A 23,403-nucleotide genomic window follows, 5' to 3' on the forward strand; every position below is an offset into this window, starting at 1 on the left:
GAAAATACCCCAAGCATACTTTATTTTTAACTTGAGAAAAGACACAAAATCACAGTATTACCTGAGACCAAAATCTATATCCTTCGACCACTCATAAATTGTTAAGATGTTCCTTTCGCCAGTATACAAAAAAAATTGCACTGAGAAGTGCAAAACTCTAACTTGAAAGTTCCATCCTTTTGTCAGGAAGCATAAAGTGGTTTTAACAAAGTGGAATATTTTCCTACCTCAGGAGAACCATCAGAATCTCGAAATACATCAACAAAGTCTGATGGACTTTTCCTCAGAGTCTGGTCAGCAGGCAGCGTGTTGTCATTGTAAGACGTCACAAACTTAAAGTCACTGGTTCTAGAACCTGTTGTCAGGTAGGCGTCATAGTTGTAAGCGCTGCGTAAAGTTCCTGTGCCGTCAACATCTGCGTAATTAGGAGGGAGATAAGCGCTGGGGATGGCAACTGCTCCGTCAAACAACAGCCTGGGCTTCCTCCTGCGACAAAACCTCACACCGAGGATTATGATGATAAAGGTCAGGAAAAAGGTGGACACAGACACCAGCGCGATGATCAGATAAGAGGTCAGTTTGGAATTCTTCTCATCATAAGAAATATCCTTCAGTTCTGGCACCTCAGCCAAATTATCAGAAATGAGTAAATATATGGAACAGGTGGCAGAGAGAGAGGGCTGTCCGTTATCTTTCACTGACACAATAAGGTTCTGTTTCATGCTGTCAGATTCAGAAATGTCCCGCTGGGTCCTGATCTCTCCGCTGTGGAGACCAATAGTGAAAAGTCCCGGATCAGTGGATTTGACTATATGATAGGACAGCCAGGCGTTCTGTCCGGAGTCCGCGTCCACCGCTATCACTTTGGACACCAGAGAGCCTCCGTGTGCAGCTTTGGGGACCAGCTCGGTCATGAAGGAGTTGCCCTCCGGGGCGGGGTACAGTATCTGAGGAGAGTTGTCGTTCACATCCGATATGAACACACTGACGGTCACGTTGCTGCTGAGCGGAGGAGAACCGTTGTCTCTGGCCATCACGTGCACTTTAAAACTCCTGAACTGTTCATAATCAAACGACCTCACAGCGTGGATCACCCCCGTGTCTCCGTTAACAGACAGGTAGGAGGACACCGGGGCACCGTTCACCTCACCAGGTAACAGAGAATAAATCACTGTACCGTTTTGTCTCCAGTCGGGGTCTCGAGCAGTAACGGAACATAAAGTGGAGCCAGGTTTGTTATTTTCAGTCACATATGTGCTGTACGACTGTTCCTCAAACACAGGTGGGTTGTCGTTGATGTCAGCTACAGATAACTGAACAGTTTTAGAGGAGGACAGAGGTGGAGAGCCCTCGTCAGTGGCAGTGATTGTAATGTTGTAATCAGACACTAGTTCACGGTCCAGTTGTCCTGTGGTCACCACAGAATAATAGTTTTTAATAGAAGGAACCAATTTAAAAGGGACACCCTGCTGAATGGAGCAGCGGACCTGTCGGTTATTCTCAGAGTCTCTGTCCTGCACGTTAATGATGCCCACCTCTGTACCAGGTGATATGTTCTCAGGTATGGATTTAGACAGGGATTTTACATATATGACTGGAGCGTTGTCATTCACATCAGTGATATCAATAATAACTTTTGCTTCAGAAGAGAGACCATAACCATCTTTGGCTTCAACAATCACTTCATATTTTGATCCTTCTTCATAATCTACGTCACCTGTTACAAGGATTTCTCCTGTTTTCTGATCAAGCGAAAAAAGCTTTCGTGATTTATCAGACAGTCGGCTAAATTCATATGTAACCTCTCCATTCACGCCTTCGTCTGTATCTGTTGCACTTACAGTAATAACTGGGGTTTTCAAAGGTGAGTTTTCAGGTAACCTGGCTGAATATACAGCTTCAGTAAACACGGGGGCGTTATCGTTAGCATCAAGCACGATGACGTGTATGACTACAGTCCCGGATCTCTGAAGAGATCCACCATCTACAGCTGTGAGCAATAATTTCATTTCCTGCTGCTCCTCTCGGTCTAACTCCTTATCCAAAACCAACTCACAATATTTACTGCCAGCTTTTGTCGTTTGACTACTGAACACAAAGTGAGCGTTTTGTTGCAAAGTGTAGCTTTGAACAGAATTCTGGCCGATGTCTGCATCATGTGCTGCATTAATACGATACCGAGCTCCTTTGTCAGCTGACTCTCTAATTTCCAGTTTTATAATATCCTTCGGGAAGATTGGTGCATTGTCATTTACGTCCTGCACCTGCAACGACAACCGGTGTAACTCCAGCGGATTCTCTAATAGCAGGTCGAATTTTAGAACACACGCAGGCCTTTCTCCACAATGCTCCTCTCTGTCTATTCTTTCCGCAACGAATAAATCTCCGTTTCTCAGGTTAATCCCGACATACTGTCTGTCGCTTCCTTCCATATCAACACGAGCTTTACGAGCAGACAGTTTCCCCAGCTCCAGTCCGAGATCCTTGGCGATATTTCCAATAACAGACCCGTGCTTCAGCTCCTCCTGGACGGAATAGCTCAGGTCTCCGCGTGCGTAATGCACCACAACAAAGAAAAAGACAAAGCCGTAGCTTTGAGGAACGTGCCGTCGATTCACCATCGTCAAACAGGACGACACGTGAAAACACGTTAACTCCAAGTGTTAAAAATACGTTTTTCGATCAATCACTGCTCTCTAAGGATTTGTCGCCGGTGTCGTAGACTGTGGAGAACACAGAGTGGTCGATCCCAATAATGGGTGGTGTGCAAAACGGGTTGAAAATCCAACTGCTTAGCTGGTCTATAGTGACACCGTGAGTACAAATGATATATAAGTTTTACAACCTAATTTAAATGCTGTTGACATTATCCGGTCGTTTGGTCTTAATATTCGAATCAAGATAGACTAAAATAAAGTATTACATTTGTAATTATGACTTATATTTACACTTTTTCTTTAGTGAAATTATGGTTTTGTCTGTTAAAATATTGAATAGAGAATATTGTTTCTCAACTTAAAGTTATCCATCTACAGCACACTATCAGTAAAAACACCCCCCAAGCATTAAAATATCAGAGCACAGGTAATTTTCTTCAGTGCGTCAACTCAGTATTTCAAGATGGCTTCGAAACTACCTGCTATCTATCCACCTGTCTTTCCTCTTGCTTTACTCTTTCTTTTAGTAAAATAACGAAATTTCAACTTTTCCATGGCACTTGCACAAATCTTTCTCAAGCAAAGATCAATACAGTCACTGACATATCGAATTAAAGAATACATGAAAAACTACAAACGAAAAACTAAAAGAAAACTGAGTCAGTGTTTTTTTTTATATTAAAGTGAATTAATTTACTGTGGGATATGAGCCAAAAGTGGACGACAAAACATCATGCATATAAAGGACTGTTAATAACAGTAAATGAGACTACCTCGTAAAAGAGATTTACTGAAAAAAACATGACTTTAGATTCTGAACGCAAATACTTTTCACTCGTTTAGCTGGTGTGATATTGGCCCCCTTATTTTTTCTGAATACGAAAGACAACTGTGACACAGAGGCAGATTGTCAAATTAAAAAATGGAACAAACGGGCACAAAAAAAAAGTTAAGAAATTCAACTGTAATATAAAACGTCACCAGGTGGAAAGTAAATTGCTCCTGAAACTTCATTAGGGAGGCAAAGAGGTTCAGCACCAAGGACAGAGACACAAAGAAAAAGCTGCAGTTCCACTCTAACAACACAGACTCAATAATGCAACGATAATTGATAGACCAGTTTCAGATATAAGATACGAAACAAACTTAAAAAGCAACTACTAAGGAGAAGATGCATGTGAATAGAACTCTTAGATGAAGTCTTGGTGAGTTATCGGCTTTTAGTAAGAACTGGAACTAATGACAATGCATTGAAACTGTAATGTCATGTAACATGAAAGAAGTTGTTCCTGGCTAACTTCAACATGTAGGTATTTGACATTGTCTATAATCAACGTTTATAAAATGAAAAAAATACACAAGAACTGCAAACAACATTTTTAGTTATGAAAGGTTCATAAGGGTATAGCTTAGACCATGGGTGACATCTGTTCCTACCTTAGGAGAAGAATCACAATCTCCAAAAACATCAGCAAAGTCTAATGGACTTTTCCTCAGAGTCTGGTCAGCAGGCAGCGTGTTGTCATTGTAAGACGTCACAAACTTAAAGTCACTGGTTCTAGAACCTGTTGTCAGGTAGGCGTCATAGTTGTAAGCGCTGCGTAAAGTTCCTGTGCCGTCAACATCTGCGTAATTAGGAGGGAGATAAGCGCTGGGGATGGCAACTGCTCCGTCAAACAACAGTCTGGGCTTTCTCCTGCGACAAAACCTCACACCGAGGATGATGATGATGAAGGTCAGAAAAAAGGTGGACACAGACACCAGCGCGATGATCAGATAAGAGGTCAATTTGGAATTCTTCTCATCATAAGAAATATCTTTCAGTTCTGGCACCTCAGCCAAGTTATCAGAAATAAGTAAATATATGGAACATGTGGCAGAGAGAGAGGGCTGTCCGTTATCTTTCACTGACACAATAAGGTTCTGTTTCATGCTGTCAGATTCAGAAATGTCCCGCTGGGTCCTGATCTCTCCGCTGTGGACACCAATGGTGAAAAGTCCCAGATCAGTGGATTTGACTATATGATAGGACAGCCAGGCGTTCTGTCCGGAGTCCGCGTCCACCGCTATCACTTTGGACACCAGAGAGCCTCCGTGTGCAGATTTGGGGATCAGCTCGGTCATGAAGGAGTTGCCCTCCGGCGCGGGGTACAGTATCTGAGGAGAGTTGTCGTTCATATCCGATATGAACACACTGACGGTCACGTTGCTGCTGAGCGGAGGAGAACCGTTGTCTCTGGCCATCACGTGGACTTTAAAACTCCTGAACTGTTCATAATCAAACGACCTCACAGCGTGGATCACCCCCGTGTCTCTGTTAACAGACAGATAGGAGGACACCGGGGCACCGTTCACCTCACCAGGTAACAGAGAATAAATCACTGTACCGTTTTGTCTCCAGTCGGGGTCTCGAGCAGTAACGGAACATAAAGTGGAGCCAGGTTTGTTATTTTCAGTCACATATGTGCTGTACGACTGTTCCTCAAACACAGGTGGGTTGTCGTTGATGTCAGCTACAGATAACTGAACAGTTTTAGAGGAGGACAGAGGAGGAGAGCCCTCGTCAGTGGCAGTGATTGTAATGTTGTAATCAGACACTAGTTCACGGTCCAGTTGTCCTGTGGTCACCAGAGAATAATAGTTTTTAATAGAAGGAACCAATTTGAAAGGGACACCCTGCTGAATGGAGCAGCGGACCTGTCGGTTATTCTCAGAGTCTCTGTCCTGCACGTTAATGATGCCCACCTCTGTACCAGGTGACACATTCTCAGGTATGGGGTTAGACAGGGATTTCAGGTGTATAACTGGAGCGTTGTCGTTTATGTCCGTAATGTCAATAATTAACGTTGCATATGAGGCCAGACCCAAACCGTCTTTAGCACTAATCTGCATTTCATAAGATGATTCCTTTTCATAATCAATAGCTGCAGCTACTTTAACTTCTCCTGTTTTGGAATCCAAAGAGAAAATATGGTTTTCATCTGAAACATGGTCAATTCCATAAATGACTTCACCATTTACTCCTTCGTCTGCGTCAGTAGCACTCACTGAGAGAACAACAGTATCTAAAGGAGAGTTTTCAGGCAGATTTGCTTTAAAGACACTCTGGCTAAACACTGGTACATTATCATTAGCATCCAGTACAGTGATGTGTATGACCACAGTGCCTGATCTCTGAGGAGATCCACCATCAAAGGCTGTAAGCAACAACACAATCTCTTTTTTATCTTCTCTGTCTAACTCTTTGTCTAAGACTAATTCACCATATTTGCGTCCACTGCCCTTTGATTTTATATTTAATTTGAAATGCTCATTTTGCTGAAGTGAGTAGCCCTGAACAGAATTTTCTCCAATGTCTCCATCATGGGCCTCATCCAGCTGAAAACTTGCACCTTTAAGTGCCGATTCCTGTATTTCGAATTTAAGTGATTCCTCCTTGAATTTTGGTGGATTGTCGTTAATGTCTTGGACGCGGATATTAATACGGTGCAGCTCTAAAGGATTTTCCAGAACAAGTTCCTGTTTTAGAACACACGATGCCTTTTTCGCACAAAGCCCTTCTCTGTCAATCCTTTCTTGTACAATCAGGTCTCCGGTATTTAGATTCACACCGCAGTACAGAATGTTGTTATCCTCAGAATCGATACGTGCCTTTCGAGCGGACAGTGTCCCCAAATCAAGTCCCAGATCCTTCGCGAAATTTCCAATTATAGATCCGCGTTTCATCTCCTCCGGGATAGAGTAGCTCACGTCTCCTTTGACGGGGTGGGAAGCAAAAAAAACAAAAGCAAGTCCGCAGTGGAGCGCAAATGTGCTGTATTCCATTGTTATGGCGAAGATAATACTTACAGACTGAAAGTATTATCGCTCAAATATATCAACGATACGACCGTGATTTCGTCCAATACACAAACAAGGGCACAAAGCAGTCATACACGAGAGACCGCTTTTTCCAACTGCGAACAACAGCAGAATTGAATTCGTGGACACAGAAGGATGGAGAATGACTGAGCATTCGCGTTTACTGGTACACACTGACACCATGAGTATTTTCTGAGGTAAAACAAGTCGATGAATTATTATTTGGTGAAAAGATTTTTTTACGAATAATTAACTCTTACTGAATAAAAAAACACCAGCGTTGATTTTATAATTGACTCACTTGTAATGGAAAGAAGCAACACTAATATTAAATCCCCCTCTCCCCTACTCGCTTCTCTATTTATCTCAATATGATTAAGTATATTTCAGTATTTTATGACGTGCAAAAATATTTTTCCCGCTTTTCTGTAGACCTGTAAAGTCACACATTGATATTCAATTAAAAATACAAACTCAAAACTAATGGAGTAGCACGTCTGTGTGTCTTTTAAATTAAATTGATAAAAAAAAAGAAAAGCTGTCAAAATGTATTTTACTGTGAGACATAAAACATAACTGGATTAAGACACACCATCGACAAGGAGCAGTAAATGAAAGTAATTAGTTCATAAGCTGTCCTGAAAAACATGTTGAATGCAAACACATTCCGTTCATTTAACTGGAGCGATTTTGGCAAAAAATATTGTCCTAATATCAGAGGCGAGGTAGATTATAAATTACAAAATACAACAAGTCGCAGGGAGAAAAAAGTATAACTGCCAGATAAACTGTTCCCACAGTGAAACCAAGGAAGCAGTGCATTGCTCCTGAAAAAGTAATACTACGGACAGAGGATCAGCCCCAAAGACAGAGACACGGAGGACAAGCTGCAGCTCCAACTTCAAAGACACAGGCAGAGACAATGGTGTTACGATAGTTGAAAAAAAACGTTATGAAATGAGTAAAAAAAAAAAAAAAACTTCACAAGCTACTAGGAAAGAGAAGGCAAAATCGTAATGTCTAGTTAAGAATAACATACTAATAACCATGCATTTAAGTTTGTAACCACTTGTAACGTATAAAGGATACGTCCAGGGAACTTTAACTTACACGGTTTCAAAACCATCGTTAGTAAAAGGGGAAAAGAATACTAAAACTAAACATATTTTGTACATGTTAATTTTGGCTATTATCTTGGTCGTGAAATTGTTAATAGGTTAGACAATATGGAACACTTGTTCCTACCTCAGGAGAAGCATCACAATCTCCAAAAACATCAGCAAAGTCTGATGGACTTTTCCTCAGAGTCTGGTCAGCAGGCAGCGTGTTGTCATTGTAAGACGTCACAAACTTAAAGTCACTGGTTCTAGAACCTGTTGTCAGGTAGGCGTCATAGTTGTAAGCGCTGCGTAAAGTTCCTGTGCCGTCAACATCTGCGTAATTAGGAGGGAGATAAGCGCTGGGGATGGCAACTGCTCCGTCAAACAACAGTCTGGGCTTTCTCCTGCGACAAAACCTCACACCGAGGATGATGATGATGAAGGTCAGAAAAAAGGTGGACACCGACACCAGCGCGATAATCAGATAAGAGGTCAATTTGGAATTCTTCTCATCATAAGAAATATCTTTCAGTTCTGGCACCTCAGCCAAATTATCAGAAATGAGTAAATATATGGAACAGGTGGCAGAGAGAGAGGGCTGTCCGTTATCTTTCACTGACACAATAAGGTTCTGTTTCATGCTGTCAGATTCAGAAATGTCCCGCTGGGTCCTGATCTCTCCGCTGTGGACACCAATCGTGAAAAGTCCCGGATCAGTGGATTTGATTATATGATAGGACAGCCAGGCGTTCTGTCCGGAGTCCGCGTCCACCGCTATCACTTTGGACACCAGAGAGCCTCCGTGTGCAGCTTTGGGGACCAGCTCGGTCATGAAGGAGTTGCCCTCCGGGGCGGGGTACAGTATCTGAGGAGAGTTGTCGTTCACATCCGATATGAAAACACTGACGGTCACGTTGCTGCTGAGCGGAGGAGAACCGTTGTCTCTGGCCATCACGTGCACTTTAAAACTCCTGAATTGTTCATAATCAAACGACCTCACAGCGTGGATCACCCCCGTGTCTCCGTTAACAGACAGATAGGAGGACACCGGGGCACCGTTCACCTCACCAGGTAACAGAGAATAAATCACTGTACCGTTTTGTCTCCAGTCGGGGTCTCGAGCAGTAACGGAACATAAAGTGGAGCCAGGTTTGTTATTTTCAGTCACATATGTGCTGTACGACTGTTCCTCAAACACAGGTGGGTTGTCGTTGATGTCAGCTACAGATAACTGAACAGTTTTAGAGGAGGACAGAGGTGGAGAGCCCTCGTCAGTGGCAGTGATTGTAATGTTGTAATCAGACACTAGTTCACGGTCCAGTTGTCCTGTGGTCACCAGAGAATAATAGTTTTTAATAGAAGGGACCAATTTAAAAGGGACACCCTGCTGAATGGAGCAGCGGACCTGTCGGTTATTCTCAGAGTCTCTGTCCTGCACGTTAATGATGCCCACCTCTGTACCAGGTGACACGTTCTCAGGTATGAGGTTAGACAGGGATTCCAAGTGTATAAATGGAGCATTGTCGTTTATGTCCGTAATGTCAATAATTAACGTTGCATATGAGGCCAGACCCAAACCATCTTTAGCACTAATCTGCATTTCATAAGATGATTCCTTTTCATAATCAATAGCTCCAGCTACTTTAACTTCTCCTGTTTTGGGATTCAAAGAGAAAATTTGGTTTCCATCTGAAACATGGTCAATTCCATATGTTACTTCACCATAAATTCCTTCGTCTGCATCAGTAGCACTCACTGAGAGAACAACAGTATCTGAAGGAGAGTTTTCAGCCAGACTTGCTTTATAGACACTCTGGCTAAACACTGGTTCATTATCATTAGCATCCAGTACAGTAACGTGTATAACTACAGTGCCTGATCTCTGAGGAGATCCACCATCAAAGGCTGTAAGCAACAACACAATCTCTTTTTTATCTTCCCTGTCTAATTCTTTTTCTAAGACTAATTCACCATATTTTCGTCCACTGCCCTTTGATTTGATATTTAATTTGAAATGCTCATTCTGCTGAAGTGAGTAGCCCTGAACAGCATTTTCTCCGATGTCTCCATCATGGGCCTCATCCAGCTGAAAACGTGCACCTTTATCTGCCGACTCCTGTATTTCGAATTTAAGTGATTCCTCTTTGAATTGTGGTGAATTGTCGTTGATGTCTTGGACACGGATATTAATACGGTGCAGCTCTAAAGGATTTTCCAGAACAAGTTCCTGTTTCAGAACACACGATGCCTTTTTCGCACAAAGCCCTTCTCTGTCAATCCTTTCTTGTACAATCAGGTCTCCGGTATTTAGATTCACACCACAGTACTTAACACTGCTGTCCTCCGTATTGATACGGGCCTTTCGAGCGGACAGTGTCCCCAAATCAAGTCCCAGATCCTTCGCGATATTTCCAATTACAGATCCGCGTTTCATCTCCTCCGGGATATTGTAGCTCACGTCTCCATTGACGTGGTGGAAATAAAAAAAACCAAAAGCAAGTCCGCAGTACAGCGCAAATGTGCTGTATCCCATTGTTATGGCGAAGATAATACTTACAGACTGAAAGTATTATAGCTCAAATATATCAACGATACAGCCGTGATTTCGTCCAATACACAAAAAAGTCACATAGCAGTCATACACGAGACGGTTTTTCTCAACTGCAGTACAACAGCAGAATTGAATTCGTGAACACAGAAGGGTGGATAATGGATGAGCTTTCGCGTTTACTGGTACACACTGACACCATGAGTATTTTCTGAGGTACAACAAAGCAATGAATTATTATTTCGACAACGATTTTTGCGAATATCTAACTCTTAATGAAGAAAAAAACACCAGCGCTGATTTGATAATTGATTCACTTGTAATGGAAAGAAGCAACACTAATATTAAATTTCGCACTCCCCTATCCACTCGCCTCTATGTTTCTCTCAATATGATTAAGTATATTTCAGTATTTTATGAAATGCCAAAATCGTTTATCCAGCTTTTCTACAGACCTCTAAAGTCACAAATTGATATTCAATTAAAAATACAAACTCAAATCTAATGGAGTAGCGCGTCTGTGTGTCTGTTAAATTAAATTGGTAAAAAAAAGAAAAGCTGTCAAAATGTATTTTACTGTGAGACATAAAACATAACTGGATTAACACACACCATCGACAAGGAGCAGTACATGAAAGTAATTCGTTCATGAGCTGTCCTGAAAAACATGTTGTTGAACGCAACACATTCTGTTCATTGGAGCGATTTTGCCATCTTTTTTTGTTCTGTTTTTTTCCACTCACATCAAAAGCGAAGTGGAGTTTTAATTGCAAAATACAACAAACAAGTCTCCGAGAAAAAAAAGTAACTGTAAGATTCCCCATGGTGTAAATAAGGAAGCGGTACATTGCTCCTGTAATTGCATTACTACAGCACAGAGGTTGAGCACCAAGGACAGAGACACATGACAAGCTGAAGCTCTACTTTCAAGAAAATGGCAGAGACAATGATGCTGCAATAATTGAAAAATCAGTTTTAAAAAGAGGATAACAGTCTTCATGAGCTACGAGGAAAGAGGAAGCAAAATCTCAACGTGTGTAGTTAACAATAACAAACTAATAACCATGCATTGAAGTTTGTAACCACTTTTAATTTATGAGGAATCAATCCAATAAAAGTGAAAAAGAACAAGAAAGCTAGACACATTTTGTACTCATGAAAGTGAGGCATTATCTTGGTCGTAAAGTTGATAATAGCTTAGACGATATTAAACAGCTGTTCCTACCTCAGGAGAAGCATCACAATCTCCAAAAACATCAGCAAAGTCTGATGGACTTTTCCTCAGAGTCTGGTCAGCAGGCAGCGTGTTGTCATTGTAAGACGTCACAAACTTAAAGTCACTGGTTCTAGAACCTGTTGTCAGGTAGGCGTCATAGTTGTAAGCGCTGCGTAAAGTTCCTGTGCCGTCAACATCTGCGTAATTAGGAGGGAGATAAGCGCTGGGGATGGCAACTGCTCCGTCAAACAACAGCCTGGGCTTTCTCCTGCGACAAAACCTCACACCGAGGATTATGATGATAAAGGTCAGGAAAAAGGTGGACACAGACACCAGCGCGATGATCAGATAAGAGGTCAGTTTGGAACTCTTCTCATCATAAGAAATATCTTTCAGTTCTGGCACCTCAGCCAAGTTATCAGAAATAAGTAAATACATGGAACAGGTGGCAGAGAGAGAGGGCTGTCCGTTATCTTTCACTGACACAATAAGGTTCTGTTTCATGCTGTCAGATTCAGAAATGTCCCGCTGGGTCCTGATCTCTCCACTGTGGACACCAATGGTGAAAAGTCCCGGATCTGTGGATTTGACTATATGATAGGACAGCCAGGCGTTCTGTCCGGAGTCCGCGTCCACCGCTATCACTTTGGACACCAGAGAGCCTCCGTGTGCAGCTTTGGGGACCAGCTCGGTCATGAAGGAGTTGCCCTCCGGGGCGGGGTACAGTATCTGAGGAGAGTTGTCGTTCACATCCGATATGAAAACACTGACGGTCACGTTGCTGCTGAGCGGAGGAGAACCGTTGTCTCTGGCCATCACGTGGACTTTAAAACTCCTAAACTGTTCATAATCAAACGACCTCACAGCGTGGATCACCCCCGTGTCTCCGTTAACGGACAGATAGGAGGACACCGGGGCAGCGTTCACCTCACCAGGTAACAGAGAATAAATCACTGTACCGTTTTGTCTCCAGTCGGGGTCTCGAGCAGTAACGGAACATAAAGTGGAGCCAGGTTTGTTATTTTCAGTCACATATGTGCTGTACGACTGTTCCTCAAACACAGGTGGGTTGTCGTTGATGTCAGCTACAGATAACTGAACAGTTTTAGAGGAGGACAGAGGTGGAGAGCCCTCGTCAGTGGCGGTGATTGTAATGTTGTAATCAGATACGAGTTCACGGTCCAGTTGTCCTGTGGTCACCAGAGAATAATAGTTTTTAATAGAAGGGACCAATTTGAAAGGGACACCCTGCTGAATGGAGCAGCGGACCTGTCGGTTATTCTCAGAGTCTCTGTCCTGCACGTTAATGATTCCCACCTCTGTACCAGGTGACACGTTCTCAGGTACGGGGTTAGACAGGGATTTCAGGTGAATAACTGGGGCGTTGTCGTTTATGTCCGTAACTTCAATAATTAACGTTGCATAGGAAACCAATCCCAGACCATCTCTGGCGCTAATTTGCATTTCATAGGATGATACTTTCTCATAATCAATAGCTCCAGCTACTCTCACCTCTCCCGTTTTCGGGTGTAAAGAAAACACGTCGCTATTTTCATCTGAAACATGATCAAATCCGTAAGTTATTTCACTATTTAAACCATCGTCTGCATCAGTAGCACTCACTGAGAGAACAACAGTATCTAAAGGAGAGTTTTCAGGCAGACTTGCTTTATAGACACTCTGGCCAAACACTGGTTCATTATCATTAGCATCCAGTACAGTAACACGTATGACCACAGTGCCTGATCTCTGAGGAGATCCACCATCAAAGGCTGTAAGCAACAACACAATCTCGTTTTTATCTTCCCTGTCTAATTCTTTTTCTAAGACTAGTTCACAGTATTTCCGTCCTCCTGCCTTTGTGTTCACATTTAATTTGAAATGATCATTCTGCTGAAGTGAGTAGCCCTGAACAGCATTTTCTCCGATGTCTCCATCGTGTGCTTCTCCCAGCAGAAAACGCTCACCTTTATCTGCCGATTCCCGTATTTCAAATTTAAGTGATTCCTCCTTAAATTGTGGTGAATTATCATTAATGTCTTGAACTCGGATATTAATACGGTGCAACTCTAAAGGATTTTCCAGAACAAGTTCCTGTTTTAGAACACACGATGCCTTTTTTCCACAAAGCCCTTCTCTGTCAATCCTTTCTTGTACAATCAGGTTTCCGGTATTGAGGTTAACCCCGCAGTATTGCACGTTGTTATCTTCAACATCAATACGGGCCTTGCGAGCAGATAACCTGCCCAAATCCAGTCCCAGATCCTTCGCGATATTTCCAATTACAGATCCGCGTTTCATCTCCTCCGTGATAGAGTAGCTGACGTCTCCAAAAACCGGGTGGAGGGAAAGAAAAATAAAAGCAAGGCCGCAATGCAGCGCAAATGTGCCGCATCCCATTGTTTCTTAAGGTTAAAACCCTGACTGCTTCGATGTAAAACTATTTCAGATCAGTGACTTCCCCTCGTGGAGCCGACAAAACCTTCAAATTGCGGTGACATCAAGAAGCGTTAAGTAAGCTACAGCACAAAACAAGGTGGCTTTGAATTCGTTGCCACAGGAGGGTGGAGAATGATCGTTCATTCTCGTTTGTTGGTCCATACTGACACCATGAGTATTCTTTTAGGTATAACACCGCCACATGATTATCATTGGGGGTGTTTAAAAACAGACAAGCTCAGAGAACCTTGTCAAACAAAACGACAACAACAGCAGCTATACCACATTTGGATAACTTATTCTTAGTTCCGGGTGTCTTCGCCCCACTTGTGACAAAGCAACAAAAACGTCAGAATCAACATCAAAACATGCGTTTCAAAACAAGCTGTATGTTTTGAAATCATTTTGTTATGTCAGATTTTAGACAATATACAAACTAAAAGTGGGAGCAGTTTCATTTTTGGTTTCTGTAATGGTTTCCTGTCATCTCAAATCTGATTCTGCCACATGAAAAGCTAAATATTTCATTAATGCTTTCATTTCCCTCACTAGACAGGTGCAGGGGGCAGAGAAGATTTAGGAGAGCTAAGTATGACATTTTGAGATTCCAGGAGATATTGAGTGAACGTAGCAGTGTAGGAAGTGAAAGTTACATGCTAAGCAGCGTAGCATGTAAATCTTTAGCGTAGGTTTGCACCTGGATAAAAAAAAAAAAGGTGGAACTCTTTTGGTGAACTTTGAGTGAACGTAGCAGTGTAGGAAGTGAAAGTGAAAGTGAAAGTGTAAATCTTTAGCGTAGGTTTGCACCTGGATAAAAAAAAAAAAGGTGGAACTCTTTTGGTGAACTTTGAGTGAACGTAGCAGTGTAGGAAGTGAAAGTTACATGCTAAGCAGCGTAACATGTAAATCTTTAGCGTAGGTTTGCACCTGGATAAAAAAAAAAAAGGTGGAACTCTTTTGGAGATGTTGTCATTGGGACAAACTCTGTCGGGAGTTTATTCCCAATTAAGTAAATTATCCTGGCTGTTTTTTTTTTTAGGGTTACTTCAAGTGACGACGAGCTGCTTCGTCTGCTGTTCTGTCTGGATCTTCACCGCTGCTCGTGGTTGGTGTACCGTATCAAGGGGCGGTAGGAACTAAATCAGAGAAACTTAAAGAAGAATTTAATATTATTTGCACTACTTTTTTCTTTATTTAGATCTTAAAGTTGTTGGGTTTTTTTTATCCAAAATGAGGAAAAAAAGTCGTTTCGAAGACATTAATGGTGAAACTTCCAAAGATATGAATAAGATACATACTTTGACTGATAACTTTAAAGGACTAAAACAGACTATTAGTTACAAATAACTGAATTAATTTCGGTTTAACATAGTTCAGAGGGTTATACTTGATTTGAGAGTTGAGTTTATTTGTCATTAGCATGTAATTCCATGGCTGTACATTCAATTATTGTTGCATTGTAATTTAAGTTAAGTGGAATGATTTTTTTTTTGTTAAAAGTTGAAGTTTGAGTTAATGCAAGATTTAAAGGTATTGTTCAAGTGGAATAAACAAATCTATTCCGAATGATGATTGTTCAAAAAGAATGTGACATCTTGAAGGAGACAAAAACATCATAAATGGATCTCTCTCTTATGGAGAAGTTTGTATGAATACTTTTCTCAACTCTGGTGAGCAAACAAATGTTGTTGTTTTTTCCAATTTGTATTGTTGTCACTGTTGTTCATCTTTGAAGAGTATTTTTTCAGGTAAAGCTTTCAGAGCTGTTATTTTCTGTTTAACTCAGATATGTATTTGAAGGAAGGCTGACCAAAAGTTGTGATAAGGCCCAAGTAAACATTACTGTCTTTTCATCTAACATGTCAGAACAGTGATCAAATAAGTACAATATCTGATTTTGAAAAAAGAACAGCGTTTCTGCAAGGGGCTTTGTGGTGGCAAGTCATAGCATTTTAAGTAATAGTTTTTAGTTTTTTTTATGTTTCTCCCCCTCTCATGTGAACACAATTTTACTGTATTATCACCCCTAAAGTTAAAGTCCTATGACATTACCTGTAACCCTTCCAAAAAACCTTTGTAAAACACAATTTTTACTTATGTTGCAAACTCATCAAGTAAATGAATTAGTTAAGAGCTCCTGACTGTGAGGGGTAATTTTAAAAGAATACGCTTGAGTTTTCTACAGTATTCAGGGATGTGCACACTAAAGATGATATTGCACATGGTAGTTACCTCATGAAAAAATAACTACTAAATAGTACGGAGACAGAAAGAAAATATACTGTCAACAAGAATAGGCTACCACACTGATTTAAAGGGGGAAAAAATAATGTAAGACAAAACACAGTTCAGCACCAAGGACAGAGGAAAAAGGACAGTTTTTAAATTTCTCTCCATGATGGAGTTTAAACGAAAATCACCTTTTCAAAGGTTATTTGAGAAAAGAGCACCAAAAGACAGTATTTCTCAAAGAAAAAAAAATCTGTATATTTCGAGCGACATCATTCAAGAGAACACTCATAATATGTCTATTTAACCACCACGGAAAAGAGCAATGCAACTGAAAGGGGCGAAATTAGTTTTAACAAAACTGAACATGTTCCTACCTCAGGAGAAGCATCACAATCTCCAAAAACATCAGCAAAGTCTGATGGACTTTTCCTCAGAGTCTGGTCAGCAGGCAACGTGTTGTCATTGTAAGACGTCACAAACTTAAAGTCACTGGTTCTAGAACCTGTTGTCAGGTAGGCGTCATAGTTGTAAGCGCTGCGTAAAGTTCCTGTGCCGTCAACATCTGCGTAATTAGGAGGGAGATAAGCGCTGGGGATGGCAACTGCTCCGTCAAACAACAGTCTGGGCTTTCTCCTGCGACAAAACCTCACACCGAGGATGATGATGATGAAGGTAAGAAAAAAGGTGGACACAGACACCAGCGCGATGATCAGATAAGAGGTCAATTTGGAATTCTTCTCATCATAAGAAATATCTTTCAGTTCTGGCACCTCAGCCAAGTTATCAGAAATAAGTAAATACATGGAACAGGTGGCAGAGAGAGAGGGCTGTCCGTTATCTTTCACTGACACAATAAGGTTCTGTTTCATGCTGTCAGATTCAGAAATGTCCCGCTGGGTCCTGATCTCTCCACTGTGGACACCAATGGTGAAAAGTCCCGGATCTGTGGATTTGACTATATGATAGGACAGCCAGGCGTTCTGTCCGGAGTCCGCGTCCACCGCTATCACTTTGGACACCAGAGAGCCTCCGTGTGCAGCTTTGGGGACCAGCTCGGTCATGAAGGAGTTGCCCTCCGGGGCGGGGTACAGTATCTGAGGAGAGTTGTCGTTCACATCCGATATGAACACACTGACGGTCACGTTGCTGCTGAGCGGAGGAGAACCGTTGTCTCTGGCCATCACGTGGACTTTAAAACTCCTGAACTGTTCATAATCAAACGACCTCACAGCGTGGATCACCCCCGTGTCTCCGTTAACAGACAGATATGAGGACACCGGGGCACCGTTCACCTCACCAGGTAACAGAGAATAAATCACTGTACCGTTTTGTCTCCAGTCGGGGTCTCGAGCAGTAACAGAACATAAAGTGGAGCCAGGTTTGTTATTTTCAGTCACATATGTGCTGTACGACTGTTCCTCAAACACAGGTGGGTTGTCGTTGATGTCAGCTACAGATAACTGAACAGTTTTAGAGGAGGACAGAGGTGGAGAGCCCTCGTCAGTGGCAGTGATTGTAATGTTGTAATCAGACACTAGTTCACGGTCCAGTTGTCCTGTGGTCACCAGAGAATAATAGTTTTTAATAGAAGGAACCAATTTAAAAGGGACACCCTGCTGAATGGAGCAGCGGACCTGTCGGTTATTCTCAGAGTCTCTGTCCTGCACGTTAATGATTCCCACCTCTGTACCAGGTGACACGTTCTCAGGTATGGAATTAGACAGGGATTTTACATATATGACTGGAGCGTTGTCATTCACATCAGTGACATCAATAATAACTTTTGCTTCTGAAGAGAGACCATAACCATCTTTGGCTTCAACAATCACTTCATATTTCGATCCTTCTTCGTAATCTACGTCACCTGTTACAAGGATTTCTCCTGTTTTCTGATCAAGTGAAAAAAGCTTTTGTGATTTATCAGACAGTCGGCTAAATTCATATGTAACTTCTCCATTCACGCCTTCGTCTGCATCTGATGCACTTACAGTGATAACTGGGGTTTTCAAAGGTGAGTTTTCAGGTAACCTGGCTGAATATACAGCTTCAGTAAACACGGGGGCGTTATCATTAGCATCAAGCACGATGACGTGTATGACTACAGTCCCGGATCTCTGAGGAGATCCACCATCTACAGCAGTGAGCAATAATCTCATTTCCTGCTGCTCCTCTCGGTCTAACTCCTTATCCAAAACCAACTCCCCACATTTACTGCCAGCTTTTGTCGTCTGACTACTGAAAACAAAGTGAGCGTTTTGTTGCAAAGTGTAGCTTTGAACAGAATTCTGGCCGATGTCTGCATCATGTGCTGCATTAATACGATACCGAGCTCCTTTGGCAGCTGACTCTCTAATTTCCAGCTTTATAATATCCTTCGGGAAGATTGGTGCATTGTCGTTTACGTCCTGCACCTGCAACGACAACCGGTGTAACTCCAGCGGATTCTCTAATACCAGGTCGAATTTGAGAACACACGCAGGCCTTTCTCCACAATGCTCCTCTCTGTCCATTCTTTCCGCAACGAATAAATCTCCGCTTCTCAGGTTAATCCCGACATACTGTCTGTCGCTCCCATCCAAATCAACACGAGCTTTACGAGCAGACAGTTTCCCCAGCTCCAGTCCGAGATCCTTGGCGATATTTCCAATAACAGACCCGTGCTTCAGCTCCTCCTGGACGGAATAGCTCAGGTCTCCGCGTGCGTAATGCACCACAACAAAGAAAAAGACAAAGCCGTAGCTTTGAGGAACGTGCCGTCGATTCACCATCGTCAAACAGGACTACACGTGAAAACACGTTAGCTCCAAGTGTTAAAAAATAGTTTTTCGATCAATCAGTGCTCTCTAACGATTTGTCGCCGATGTTGTAGACTGTGGAGAGCACACTGGTCGATCCCAATAATGGGTGGTGTGCAAGGCGGGTAGAACATTCAACTGCTTAGCTGGTCTACAGTGACACCGTGAGTACAAATGACATATAAAAGTTTTGGCGCAGTATTGTACATTTTCTAAATGCATTATCATATGTTTGCCTTTATGGTTCAGTTAAAGTACAAACAAACAATTGAATACGTTTTAATATGATTTTTAAAACTGCAATGAGTAATTCTGAGATTATTTTTCTTAACGTTTTCTTCGGTCAAAGTGAATTCCTTAATTACTGTGTGAAAAATGTTTTATGAAGAAGATTGTATCCTCAACTGAACTACCTCAAGCATTTTGAAGTGATAACGGCAAAATCATTACCTAAATGTTAATCAATAGATGGACGCGTATTATTTGTGTTGCAAACAAAGGGATTCCAGATCCTCTAGAAACTATTCTCTCTCCCTCCTTGTCTCTCTGTCTCTCTCAGGATAATAAATTAGATTTAAGATGATGTTCTGTTCATGGAATGTCGACAAAAATACCTCGAACTTTTCCAAAGACCAATAAAACAATATATAAAAAAAGTAACTGAATGTACATATATATATCTATATATCTATCTATCTATATATAGATATATATATAGATATATATATATATCTATATATATATATAAATATAAAACAAGAAAATAAAAAGAGGAGGGCATCAGGGTGACTTTAATCTGGCTCTTAAAGTACAAAATAGGCGTTTGACGCCAACCTGAGTTTGGGATTTTAAACATAAAGGTAATAACAATTCTTCCTGCCAAGATTATTAACTACTGAAAGCAAATAAAAGTAAATCGTTCATGAGATTATTTTCTAAATATCAAAACTCTGTGAAACACACAAACCATTTCCACACCTTCAACATTTCACACTTTTTTTTTTTCAAATTGTTTTACCTCAATGAATACGCCAGTAATTCCGAGGTACCTTGTTACTTCCCAAATGAAGCAAAAATGTCTCCGGTAAAAATAAAGTTAAACTGCAATCCGAAAAATGCGTAAAATGAGAAGTCAAAGATAGATGTCAGTTGCTCCTATATGTCAATCACAACCACAATTCAACAAGTTCAGTACCATGGACAGAGAAACAAACATCAAACTTCAGCTCAACTCAAATGCTAAAGGGAGAAACGATGCTGCTGTGGTAACGGACAGACAAGTTCTGTTCAATGGAAACAAAAAAAACAAGTTTCGCAACCTCCAGTGAAGAGAATGAAAAATGAAAAAAAGTGGGAATTTACGGTGAACTCTTGATGAATTAACACATGTAATGTGAGCTTTAAGAAAGAAAACAAAATTATAAGCAATGAAGCATGTGGCATCCTGACACATGAAATGAATTTACACGAGTTCTTTTTCTAACATCGATATTGAAAGAGCAAAACAAAAAAGATCATGAAATTATGAAAGTACCATCTGGTTCATTTAACTGCAAATGGCTAAACGATATGTGAAACCTGTTCCTACCTCAGGAGAAGAATCACGATCTCCAAACGCATCAACAAAGTCTGATGGACTTTTCCTCAGAGTCTGGTTAGCAGGCAGCGTGTTGTCATTGTAAGACGTCACAAACTTAAAGTCACTGGTTCTAGAACCTGTTGTCAGGTAGGCGTCATAGTTGTAAGCGCTGCGTAAAGTTCCTGTGCCGTCAACATCTGCGTAATTAGGAGGGAGATAAGCGCTGGGGATGGCAACTGCTCCGTCAAACAACAGTCTGGGCTTTCTCCTGCGACAAAACCTCACACCGAGGATGATGATGATGAAGGTCAGAAAAAAGGTGGACACAGACACCAGCGCGATGATCAAATAAGAGGTCAATTTGGAATTCTTCTCATCATGAGAAATATCTTTCAGTTCTGGCACCTCAGCCAAATTATCAGAAATAAGTAAATACATGGAACAAGTGGCAGAGAGAGAGGGCTGTCCGTTATCTTTCACTGACACAATAAGGTTCTGTTTCATGCTGTCAGATTCAGAAATGTCCCGCTGGATCCTGATCTCTCCGCTGTGGACACCAATAGTGAAAAGTCCCGGATCAGTGGATTTGACTATATGATAGGACAGCCAGGCGTTCTGTCCGGAGTCCGCGTCCACCGCTATCACTTTGGACACCAGAGAGCCTCCGTGTGCAGCTTTGGGGACCAGCTCGGTCATGAAGGAGTTGCCCTCCGGGGCGGGGTACAGTATCTGAGGAGAGTTGTCGTTCACATCCGATATGAAAACACTGACGGTCACGTTGCTGCTGAGCGGAGGAGAACCGTTGTCTCTGGCCATCACGTGGACTTTAAAACTCCTGAATTGTTCATAATCAAACGACCTCACAGCGTGGATCACCCCCGTGTCTCCGTTAACAGACAGATAGGAGGACACCGGGGCACCGTTCACCTCACCAGGTAACAGAGAATAAATCACTGTACCGTTTTGTCTCCAGTCGGGGTCTCGAGCAGTAACGGAACATAAAGTGGAGCCAGGTTTGTTATTTTCAGTCACATATGTGCTGTACGACTGTTCCTCAAACACAGGTGGGTTGTCGTTGATGTCAGCTACAGATAATTGAACAGTTTTAGAGGAGGACAGAGGTGGAGAGCCCTCGTCAGTGGCAGTGATTGTAATGTTGTAATCAGACACTAATTCACGGTCCAGTTGTCCTGTGGTCACCAGAGAATAATAATTTTTAATAGAAGGGACCAATTTAAAAGGGACACCCTGCTGAATGGAGCAGCGGACCTGTCGGTTATTCTCAGAGTCTCTGTCCTGCACGTTAATGATGCCCACCTCTGTACCAGGTGACACATTCTCAGGTATGGGATTAGACAGAGATTTCAGGTGTATAACTGGGGCGTTGTCATTTATGTCCGTAATGTCAATAATTAACGTTGCATATGAGGCCAGACCCAAACCATCTTTAGCACTAATCTGCATTTCATACGACGATTCCTTTTCATAATCAATAGGTCCTGCTACTTTAACTTCTCCTGTTTTGGGATTCAAAGAGAAAATTTGGTTTTCATCTGAAACATGGTCAATTCCATAAGTGACTTCACCATTCACTCCTTCGTCTGCATCAGTAGCACTCACTGAGAGAACAACAGTATCTAAAGGGGAGTTTTCAGGCAGACTTGCTTTATAGACACTCTGGCTAAACACTGGTATATTATCATTAGCATCCAGTACAGTGATGTGTATGACTACAGTGCCTGATCTCTGAGGAGATCCACCATCAAAGGCTGTAAGCAACAACATAATCTCATTTTTATCTTCCCTGTTTAATTCTTTGTCTAAGACTAATTCACCATATTTCCGTCCAATGCCCTTTGATTTTATATTTAGTTTGAAATGATCATTCTGCTGAAGTGAGTAGCCCTGAACAGCATTTTCTCCAATGTCTCCATCATGGGCCTCATCCAGCTGAAAACTTTCACCTTTGTCTGCCGATTCCTGTATTTCGAATTTAAGTGATTCCTCCTTAAATTTTGGTGAATTGTCGTTAATGTCTTGGACGCGGATATTAATACGGTGCAGCTCTAAAGGATTTTCCAGAACAAGTTCCTGTTTTAGAACACACGATGCCTTTTTCGCACAAAGCCCTTCTCTGTCAATCCTTTCTTGTACAATCAGGTCTCCGGTATTTAGATTCACACCACAGTACAGAATGTTGTTATCCTCAGAATCGATACGGGCCTTTCGAGCGGACAGTGTCCCCAAATCAAGTCCCAGATCCTTCGCGATATTTCCAATTACAGATCCGCGTTTCATCTCCTCCGGGATAGAGTAGCTGACGTCTCCATTGACGGGGTGGAAAGCAAAAAAAACAATTGCAAGTCCGCAGTACAGCGCAAATGTGCTGAATCCCATTGTTATAGCGAGGATAATACTTACAAACTGAAAGTATTATAGCTCAAATATATCAACGATACGACCGTGATTTCGTCCAATACACAAACAAGGGCACAAAGCAGTCATACAAGAGAGACCGCTTTTCCCAACTGCGAACAACAGCAGAATTGAATTCGTGGACACAGAAGGGTGGAGAATGACTGAGCATTCGCGTTTACTGGTACACACTGACACCATGAGTATTTTCTGAGGTACAACGAGGCAATAAATTATTATTTGGAGCATATTTAAAAAACGAATCACTAACTCTTACTGAAGAAAAAATACCAGTTTTGATTTTATAATTGACTCACCTGTAATGGAAAGAAGGGACACTAAAAATCTCCCTCTCCCCTACTCGCTTCTCTATTTCTCTCAATGCGATTAAATATATATTTCAGTATTTTATGACGTGCAAAAATATTTTTCCAGCTTTTCTATAGACCTGTATAGTCACATTGATATTCAATTAAAAATACAAACTCAAAACTAATGGAGTAGCACGTCTGTGTGTCTTTTAAATTAAATTGATAAAAAGAAAAGTTGACAAAATGTATT

The 23,403-nt window shown here is 41.6% G+C and overlaps 4 protein-coding genes across 15 annotated transcripts in view; all 4 read right to left on the reverse strand.

Moving 5' to 3' along the window:
* Positions 1-23,403, reverse strand: part of LOC138211660 (protocadherin gamma-C5-like) — a 284,193-nt gene that overhangs the window by 209,935 nt on the left and 50,855 nt on the right. The window contains exon 1 of one of the 12 annotated variants that reach the window (XM_069171666.1): positions 4,095-6,533. The exons of 10 other annotated variants lie outside the window; for them this stretch is intronic. In XM_069171666.1, coding sequence (XP_069027767.1) covers positions 4,095-6,482 — 2,388 coding nt within the window. In that variant the 5' untranslated portion in view covers positions 6,483-6,533. Of the gene's footprint in view, positions 1-227; positions 2,673-4,094; positions 6,534-23,403 lie in introns of those variants that run through there. One more of the 12 variants, XM_069171660.1, reaches the window with a different exon arrangement.
* Positions 7,145-10,277, reverse strand: LOC138211530 (protocadherin gamma-A11-like). Its single transcript, XM_069171487.1, has 2 exons — positions 7,764-10,277; positions 7,145-7,156 (listed from the first exon to the last, which is right to left on the reverse strand). The coding sequence occupies exons 1-2, from the start codon at positions 10,149-10,151 to the stop codon at positions 7,145-7,147; spliced, it is 2,400 nt and encodes a 799-aa protein (XP_069027588.1). The 5' UTR covers positions 10,152-10,277.
* Positions 11,374-13,904, reverse strand: LOC138211531 (protocadherin beta-16-like). Its single transcript, XM_069171488.1, has one exon. It carries the CDS (start codon positions 13,780-13,782, stop codon positions 11,374-11,376), a length of 2,409 nt encoding a protein of 802 aa, XP_069027589.1. The 5' UTR covers positions 13,783-13,904.
* On the reverse strand, positions 14,124-22,927 carry LOC138211533 (uncharacterized). The gene is made up of 3 exons (XM_069171489.1): positions 20,437-22,927; positions 16,428-18,833; positions 14,124-14,147 (listed from the first exon to the last, which is right to left on the reverse strand). Exons 1-3 carry the CDS (start codon positions 22,822-22,824, stop codon positions 14,124-14,126), a joined length of 4,818 nt encoding a protein of 1,605 aa, XP_069027590.1. The 5' UTR covers positions 22,825-22,927.

The sequence above is a fragment of the Embiotoca jacksoni genome, unplaced genomic scaffold, assembly GCF_022577435.1.
Source record: "Embiotoca jacksoni isolate LCO1_2020_lvr unplaced genomic scaffold, fEmbJac1.0.p SCAF_5, whole genome shotgun sequence".
Taxonomy (NCBI): Eukaryota; Metazoa; Chordata; class Actinopteri; family Embiotocidae; genus Embiotoca; species Embiotoca jacksoni.

Excerpts from the sequence above, each read along its gene's own strand:
- LOC138211530 (XM_069171487.1), bottom strand. The coding sequence starts at position 10,151 with ATGGGATACAGCACATTTGCGCTGTACTGCGGACTTGCTTTTGGTTTT.
- LOC138211531 (XM_069171488.1), bottom strand. The coding sequence starts at position 13,782 with ATGGGATGCGGCACATTTGCGCTGCATTGCGGCCTTGCTTTTATTTTT.
- LOC138211533 (XM_069171489.1), bottom strand. The coding sequence starts at position 22,824 with ATGGGATTCAGCACATTTGCGCTGTACTGCGGACTTGCAATTGTTTTT. Across the intron at positions 18,834-20,436 it reads ATCGTGATTCTTCTCCTGAG|TCCTGTTTGACGATGGTGAA; the intron begins GTAGGAACAGGT and ends TTTCACGTGTAG. Across the intron at positions 14,148-16,427 it reads ATTGTGATGCTTCTCCTGAG|TGGGGCGAAGACACCCGGAA; the intron begins GTAGGAACATGT and ends CTTTGTCACAAG.